The sequence below is a fragment of the Sinocyclocheilus anshuiensis genome, unplaced genomic scaffold (assembly GCF_001515605.1).
Source record: "Sinocyclocheilus anshuiensis isolate Anshui unplaced genomic scaffold, SAMN03320099.WGS_v1.1 scaffold446, whole genome shotgun sequence".
Lineage (NCBI taxonomy): Eukaryota > Metazoa > Chordata > Actinopteri > Cypriniformes > Cyprinidae > Sinocyclocheilus > Sinocyclocheilus anshuiensis.
In genome coordinates this window covers 1,467,839-1,476,869 of record NW_015544247.1, presented here as the reverse complement: position 1 = coordinate 1,476,869, position 9,031 = coordinate 1,467,839, and the positions used below count along the sequence as shown (strand labels likewise).

General features: G+C 35.0%; 1 protein-coding gene across 1 annotated transcript in view; it reads left to right on the top strand.

Moving 5' to 3' along the window:
• LOC107697657 (REST corepressor 1-like) overlaps positions 1 to 8,634 on the top strand; it is a 12,875-nt gene extending 4,241 nt beyond the window's left edge. Inside the window, exons 4-13 of the mRNA XM_016498458.1 lie at positions 1,727 to 1,779; positions 3,989 to 4,150; positions 4,456 to 4,574; positions 4,766 to 4,841; positions 5,327 to 5,377; positions 5,975 to 6,178; positions 6,334 to 6,411; positions 6,531 to 6,588; positions 6,713 to 6,948; positions 7,115 to 8,634. Coding sequence (XP_016353944.1) covers positions 1,727 to 1,779; positions 3,989 to 4,150; positions 4,456 to 4,574; positions 4,766 to 4,841; positions 5,327 to 5,377; positions 5,975 to 6,178; positions 6,334 to 6,411; positions 6,531 to 6,588; positions 6,713 to 6,948; positions 7,115 to 7,156 — 1,079 coding nt within the window. The 3' untranslated portion in view covers positions 7,157 to 8,634. The remainder of the gene's footprint in view (positions 1 to 1,726; positions 1,780 to 3,988; positions 4,151 to 4,455; positions 4,575 to 4,765; positions 4,842 to 5,326; positions 5,378 to 5,974; positions 6,179 to 6,333; positions 6,412 to 6,530; positions 6,589 to 6,712; positions 6,949 to 7,114) is intronic.
• Positions 8,635 to 9,031: the final 397 nt, after the last annotated feature.

Below are 9,031 nucleotides of genomic sequence, written 5' to 3'. Positions count from 1 at the left end.
AGATCAATCTGAATTTCATGAAGCGACGAGAATACTTTGTTTGCAAAGAAAACAAAAATAATGACTTTATTCATCAATTTGTCTCCTCTGCGTCACCGTAGCACCATTTTGGAGAGTATCCACTGAACGCAAACTGCGTATAATTTTCTACTTGTCTGTGTCAGCCGCACCACACCGATACGTTTTCTACGTTTATTTACGCTTTGATTTGAACGAAAACAGCGTATCCGTGTGGTGCGGCTTACACAGATACTCTCCAAAATGGCGCTACGGTGACGTGGAGGAGACGAATTGTTGAATAAAGTCGTTATTTTTGTTTTCTTTGCATACAAAAAGTATTCTCGTCATTTCATAAAATTCAGATTGAACCACTGATGGCAGATGGACTATTTTGACGATGTCTTTCATACTTTTCTGGGCCTTGACAGTGTTATTTACTTGGCAGTCAATGGGACAGTCACAAGCCTCCCGGTTTTCATCCAAAATATCTTAAATTGTGTTCCGAAGAAGAACAAAGCTTTTATGGGTTTGCAACGACATGGGGGTAAGTGATTAATGACAACATTTTTATTTTGGGGTGGAGTAACCCTTTAAAGTCAAACACATTTTTAGCAGAGTATCTATGAGCTGTAAAGGCACAGCCCTATTCTGGAAAAGGGGGTGGGGCGCAGCAGCTCATTTGCATTTAAAGAGACATGCACGAAAACATGTTTCTGCTTCCACTCAAAATAGGCATTTTTAAAATGATATAATAATCTGTGGGGTATTTTGTGCTGAAACTTCACAGACACATTCTAGGGACACCTGAGACTTACAGTGGTGTGAAAAAGTGTTGGCCCCCTTCCTGATTTCTTATTTTTTGCATGTTTGTCACACTTTAATGTTTCAGATCATCAAACAAATTTAAATATTAGTCAAAGATAACACAAGTAAACACAACATGCAGTTTTTAAATGAAGGTTTTTATTATTAAGGGAAAACAAATTCCAAAACTACATGGCCCTGTGTGAAAAAGTGTTTGCCCCCTAAACCTAATAAATGGTTGGGCAAACCTTAGCAGCAACAAATGCAATCAAGCGATTGCGATAACTTGCAATGAGTCTGTTACAGCGCTGTGGAGGAATTTTGGTCCACTCATCTGACAAACATGCAAAAAAATAAGAAATCAGGAAGGGGGCCAACACTTTTTCACACCACTGTATATTACATATTATAAAAAGTGGCATAATAGGTCTCCTATAAATCAGGCATGCAATAGCACTGAGAAGGCTATAATATAGGAGGAAATATATTTTGTATAAGATATTTGTCATTCAGTCTATAAAGAAATTTATTTTATATGTGAAATAAGTTTACAGGTGCATCTCAATAAATTAGAAGACCATTTTGAAGGCTCAGGAAACCTTTGCAGGTGTTTGAGTTGATTAGCTGATTGGCATGTCACCATATTCTAATTTGTTGAGATAGTGAATTGGTGGGTTTTTGTTAAATGTGAGCCAAAATCATCACAATTAAAAGAACCAAAGACTTAAACTACTTCAGTCTGTGTGCATTGAATTGATTTAATACATGAGTTTCACAATTTGAGTTGAATTACTGAAATAAATGAACTTTTCCACGACATTCTAATTTATTGAGATGCACCTGTATATTTCAAGGGTTTTTAGTTTTAGACATGATTTAATTTTGAGTTATATTCTAATGATTTTTCCCTTGTTTGTTGCAGTGGATGAGTACATTGCTATAGCCAAAGAAAAACATGGGTACAATATGGAGCAGGTAAAATGATTATGATTGAAAGTTATGCTTATTTGTTGCATTGAAAATGATGAACTTGAAAGTTTAATTTTTTTTTTCTAAAGGAAAATATATTTTTGTTTTTATATTGTTTTATATAAAGAAAATTAACACATTCTACTCTTATTAAATGTACCATTATTCTTCTATAGTATTATACAGAACTGACAGACAACTTCAATGATTATAAAAGGAGCACTCTTGCTTTGTGTGATTCAGTCGCAGAGAAGTTTGTTTTTCAAGGCACTTTGTGACTTTTCTTACTACATACACAAAAAAAGAGCAAAACCTTTACAAAATTTGATTTCTTGATGATTTGATATTTTATTATAGTAATTTTATAATTTCAAAACAAAGCAAAAAGTAGAAATGAATGACTAATAAGCCTATAAGTGCCACTCTGCTGGTTATAGTGGTAATTTGATGTCTTTTTAAAATTTATTTTAAATTTTACATAAGTGTTTGTTTACCACAAAGTATATTTTTGTCATCCCTTTAAAAATAAAATAAAATTGGATAATTTTTAGAGTTTTAAAGTGTGTAAATAAATTAAATAGTCATTCAAAAGGTACAAACCTTGAAATGCATAATGAAATGAAATTCGACTATTTCAATCACAACACCATGGTTATGGTTAGTGTTACTACTTCTGGTTTTCTACGTAAGTGCTGTTTGAACTGTTTATAACAGAATTCTGTGTAGAATTTGAATGTTTCTCATTAGATATTGCATAGACATGTGCCGGTATTCGGTGATGCGATATATCACAATAATGAATATGCACGATATTGTTATCGTGGGCACTTCAAAATACCGAGAATAATTATTTATTTCAAATTATTCAGAATTTTGAATGCATTTTAAGAACACTTTTCCCATCAACTGGTTACAATGCACAACCGCTGTATACTGCGTCAAAGACGCATGCGCTCTTTCATGTAAACAAGCACGGATGAGAAGCTCATGGCGGAACTCGTGAGAGACGCTCTGGAAGAAAGCACATTCACTCTGACAGCAGAAATGCAGCCGTTACCCCGGAAACCCCATAAACAAAGCAGCTGCGCTACATTCCGTTTCTGAAACGTATTTAAACAGCCATTCAGATTTGTGTATTCGCTATGGTGTTCATCACAGTGCCAAATACTTAAATATTTAGACTTAATAGGCTATTTATTTTCAAACTTTTTTACATTTTAATCTGGACTACAACATGTTTTGATTCTTTATTGTTCGGTCACACTTTACATTAGGGCTTCATTAGTTGACATTAGTTAATTCATTAGTTAACATAAACTGCCAATGAAAAATTCTTCTAAACATTCATTAATCTTAGGTAATTCCAATATTTAATAACATGATCTTAAAATCAAAAGTTGCAACTGAGCTAACATGAACTAAGAGTTGTATTTTTGCAAACGTAGCTATTGTTCATTGTGAATGTCAATGCATTAATTAAGGTTAACTAATGAGATCTTATTGTAAAGTGATACCTATTGGTCTTATAATTCTTTTGCACTTTAATCTGTGTAAAATGTTTAACTTTTATACATTTTTTTTTGCGTATTGCTTTATTGTATTGAAATGATCAGTTATTTTTGTTATAAGAAAGAAGTTATTAAACCTGTTATACTGTATTATGACCACTTTTTTTGCAACTAAATTTAATATCGTGATAATACCGCATACCGTGATAAAAACATGAGCAATTAATCGCAACATGAAAATTTGATACCGGCATATCCCTAATCTTGCAGCAACTTTTTTTCATTCTGCGGCGAGTTCAAACGCTTCTCACTGGATCTCGCAGCGCTGTGCAGTAACAGTGTCGTGAGATCAACGCAGGTTCCTGAGTAAACCTGTTCTGAGCACGGACGAGTTTGCTGCACTGCTCAAATGAGTAGTGTGGGTTCGTTACGCTTTTGTTGCGCTTGCCATTTGATGTTCCTCATATGCAACAGAAATGGCAGCGCTTATGACGTGGGTGCGCCAGTGCGACCGCTCACAAAATTTAGTCACACTGGCAGAAAAAAATGGTCGAGAAATGTCTGGAGCCCTGCTGCATTAATTAAATGTCCCTTGTAGTTACAGTTTCACGGTGTCAAACATAAGTCGTCTTTTAAAGTCTGACATTTCAAATAGTTTAAGTTTCTTTCCATTGGAGTCTCATGATGTGGCTTTCTGTATTTAACAGGCATTGGGCATGCTGTTTTGGCACAAACACAACATTGAAAAATCTTTGGCAGATCTCCCCAACTTCACCCCTTTTCCAGATGAGTGGACAGTTGAAGACAAGGTGCTGTTTGAACAGGGTTTCAGCTTTCATGGAAAGACGTTTCACCGCATCCAGCAGATGGTGAGTGAGATGACTGAAACCACTCTCAACATTAAAATAAAACATGCAATTGAAAGAAGCAGCATCTTCATGTATTGAAGTGACAACCAATCATAAGGAGCCTCAGAAATCCAGCTCATTAATGGACAGTCACTGGTGCATATAAAGACCAAATGGGTTCTGTCAAGTCCTACATTTGAACACTTTGACTGTTACAAATGGATCGGTGTCAGCTTTGATCATGAATAATGATGTATCCTTATGGTATGTCAGATGTTTCCATCACTTATGTGTTTGATTACAAACAAGTTTTTTTTTTGTTCCAGCTTCCAGACAAGTCAATTGCAAGCTTGGTTAGATTCTATTACTCGTGGAAGAAAACGCGCAGTAAAACGAGTGTGATGGACCGCCATGCGCGCAAACAGAAGAGAGACAGAGAGGAGAGGTCAGCTATGGCATGAAGTTATTAATAGGATTTTTGCTGTCTCCTTTTGTGTTTTCTTTGGTTTTAAAAGTCTTGATCAAAGATGAGTTGTGCTGTCATGGAATGCTAGCATGATCTATTTTTAGAATATGTTGCCATTGTTGAAAAGGAAATGTCATATTTGAAACTTTTAATCCTTTTTTTCCATGTAGTGATGATGGAGAAGAAAATAATTGCATCTCTCCAGGGGATGCAGAATTGGAGCCAAATAAGGATGAGAAGAAAGAGGTAATATAAATGGACATTTTTTTCTGCACATTTTTACAACTTTTCAGTTGTGCATTAACATTAGATGATTCTTTTAAATTAAAATAAAACTATATATTAAATAAAATCCTATTAATACTTTAGGTTATACTTTATTTTACGATGGCCTTCTTACAGCGTAATTGTACATTTAAGCACTGAGTAATAGTAATTAACTACATGTACTTACTATATGGTTAGTGTTAAGATGAGGGCTTGGTTAGTTGTATGTAATTATGCATAATTTATTGTTAATACTATAGTAAGTAAATGTAACGTGACAAGGACAAATAAAATAGTGTTACCATATTTTATTATTAATGTAATTTTTTTTTTTTTTGCATTTATCTTTGAACTTTTCATTTTTTATATTTTATTTTATTTGGATATATTAACTTTTGTCAGTGCTGCTACACTTAACTTATAAACCATCTACCTCCATAAAAAAATATTTGTTCTCTTTTAAGGTTACGCCTGGACCTGAGAAACAAGATTCAAAACCTACAGTTGTGCAGAAGGTACAGTACTAAATATGTATTTCTATATATTTCTATTTCTATTCTATCTACTTGTTTTCTTTTTATTTATTAAAAGAAAAAAACTTGACCATCTACTAGCGTTCTCTGTTCTTTTTCTATACTATCTGCGTGTTCTCTTTTTAATTATTGTAAAAAAAATAAATAAATACTAATAACTTGACCCTCTAACACTAGCTCTATTCTATTTTCTATCTACTTTTTATTCTTTGTATTTATATATATATATATATATATATATATATATATATATATATATATATATATATATATATATATATATATATATATATATATAAAACTTGCTGAATGTACTGTTAGACTAACCGGGACTTGTCACAGCACTTATATATTGTTGCTCTTTTGTTGGTTTGATTGCTTCTATTGTCCTCATTTTTAAGTCACTTTGGATAAAAGCGTCTGCTAAATGATTAAATGTAAATGTAATGTTTTTTAAATCTATTGTTTTGTTAATATGGAATGCTCATTGACTGTACATAAGTAGTAAATCTACATCAATAAACACAATTTAAATCAGTCACCGATTTAAATAGCTCTGTTTTCGCTGTTTTTGTACAGCCAGCAAATCTTGCAGAAAAGTCAATGCATGTTAAGAAAGAAGTACAGGGACTTGCTGGGAGGAACCTACACAGGGCAAAGAAGAAACCTCCTAAAGGAATGCATTTAAACTCTGATGATGTGGCGGCAATGTCTAGCAGCGGCCCGGCTGCAGTTAGTGTTCTGAGACAGCTGGATATGGAGGTCATTGCCATAAAACGACAGGTTAGCGTTTTATTACTTCTTAGTCACTTCTTTATCACTTTCATCTCAGTGAGACTATTGGTAGAACTAGATGTAAATCTGACAGAGAGCAATGTAGTTTTGAAGTATGTGACAGTCTAAAACTGAAAAGTTTGAAAAATAACCTCTTTTTACAGATTCAGAGCACTAAACAGCACAATAGTGCCCTCCGAGAAAAGCTGGACACAGGTGTGGATGAGTTTAGGCCATCTGAGGTAATAATATTATTTAGAACTACTTTCCACCACAATTATTTCATAGAGGGCCATTTTTACCATTTTTATGCATTTTATTCACAAAAGGATATGCAGTAAATGTGCTTTGTTTTCCTCAGGCTAATCAGAAATTTAATACCCGCTGGACCACAGAAGAGCAGCTGCTTGCAGTACAAGGTATTTTGCCTATATTTGGCCACATTTCTCACATGTTTGCGGGGCTTACTGGATAATGAGTGATTATTTAAATGGCAAGTTTTAAGTAATGAAATTCTGGACAATCGTTGGTTTCCTCTCTCAGCTATAAGGAAGTACGGGCGGGATTTCCAAGCCATTTCTGATGTGATCGGCAACAAGTCAGTGGTTCAAGTGAAAAACTTCTTTGTGAATTACCGGCGTCGCTTCAACCTGGATGAGGTACTGCAGGAATGGGAAGCTGAGCACGGTGTGGAGGGACGGAAGGGTTTAGATGAAGAGAAGATGGAGGTGTCATCCGAAGAGGGAACCACCCCGGGGCCTTCAGAAAACCAGGCAGAGGTCAGTTTCCCATCAGTACCTCTTAGTTAATGGGCTTTTCCACCAAAATGTGGCTTTAGATTCCAGTCAGGCTGGAAATTCTCAGTCTAATTGAAGTATTTTTTCCTGCATCTGGTTTTGGTTTATCAATGTCATTCGAGAATAATCATCAAATCATCATTTTCAGGAACCAACGGCAATGGAAACACAGAACCCTTCAGTTTCGTGAGTTCTCCAACAGCGGTCAGACGAGCTCAGATCAGTTAATATCGCAGCTGTGCGTAAGACGCATTAAGGCTTCAGTTGCCTCAAGTGAAGCCTCTTCGTAATGGACATTCCTCCCCCATCCCTGTCCCTCCAACTCCCACCCCCCTATTGAACCCAGGACTCTCACAGAAGCTACCGCATAGGAGCGCAAACTTCACCAAGCTACTCTACGGAACTAGGATCATCACTGCCAACAGAAGTAGAGATCTTGTCTGGTCTCTACCAGTCTGGTGCTCCAACAGTTATATTCTCCACAAATGGTAATCGGTCTGTTGTGGGGGGAATAAAACACCCATATATATACCCATCCCAACGTCATTGGACAGAGAATTGTGACCGTGAAAGATCTCTTAAGGAGTCTGAAGGAGTTTAATGTCACTTGACCATCTCTCTTTCTTGATATAAACATAGGACTTTGACTTGGTCCTAGTCCAACATCCCTTTCCAGTTACTTTTTTGTTATTGTAGCATATTATATGCATATTATAGTTATATGATTTGCTATTTTAAAATAGTTTGGGGGGTTAGTTGATCTCTGGTTGGATTAAGCTATTTATTTGCATAAAAAGTGAATTATACGAACTGCACTGTATAGATGCAGTGAAATGCCAGTGTAGATGAAATTTAAACAATTTTAATACCAATTTTAATATTATTAAAAATGAGATGATTTGCAGCTCTTATATTGTCTAAGTGAGTTGGTTTAGTATTAGGTCGTAATATATATACTGTTTAATCATGGACCCTTGTACATGGTGTTTTTGAAATGCATTTTATCTCAAAAGGTTTCTTGGCTGAAGCTGTTGACTGTAAGAACAGGCACAGCAGAGTGTTGTAACAGAATGGGAGGTATTTTTTGTTCTTGCTCGGATTTTTTAAATCTCATTTCGAACTGTGTTTTGCATGCATGAACAGTTTCTTCTTCATGCCAAGGTCAAGCTTTTCACCCTCTTAGGGGTGTCTAAACGTATATGGATCGCCATGTGTAGGTAAGAATTTCAAAATATGGCAGCACATCTACATTTCTACTACTATTCCATGCTTGTATGTGTTTTTCCACACATCCTAATTTATTATGGTGTTTGGAGATAAATGTTAGATGGGTTCATATTGTTTGTTTTTTGTTTAATTTGAAAATGGAATAAGTTATTTAAAATACATACACTCTCACTTGTTTCGACCAACTTTTTCCCTCTAATAACTGTAATGGTACCATACATGTGTGAACTCCTTTTTAAACTTATTATGCGTGCAGATAACATGTACACGGTTGGGGTGAAGTTCTGTGTGTCTGCGTGTGTGGGTGGGAGCTAATTTGGTCATAGACTGGCCCGTATATGTAATCAGTTTGTCACATTAGTCATAATAAACTTAAGGGATTTATACTGTCAAATGCATTGAGTGTTATTCAACCTCTGTACATCACATTTTGTTATATTTAGGCCATTAATTTTCAATATTAAATTGCAGTGGTAACACATTTTCACTGTATTGTCTTTATATGTTATATACTAGTGTTTTCCCTCAATAAACTCTTACTTGCTGCTTATTGATAGTTGTTGTAGTAGTTATGTTTAGGTATTGGGTAGCGTTAAGGGATTTACAATGCAGTCATGCAGAATTAGGCAATATGTATGCATTATTAGCATGCAAAATATGCATGCTAATAAGCACCTAGTTAATAGTGAATATTGTTCCCTAATCTAAAGTGCTACCATTTTTATTTGTGATGAGAAGCTTGGAAGACTATTGGTGGATCTCAGTAATAAAGGACTTGGCAAAAATGTATGAATTTAACAAACAACAACAACAACTCTGGGTTGTATTTTACCACAGA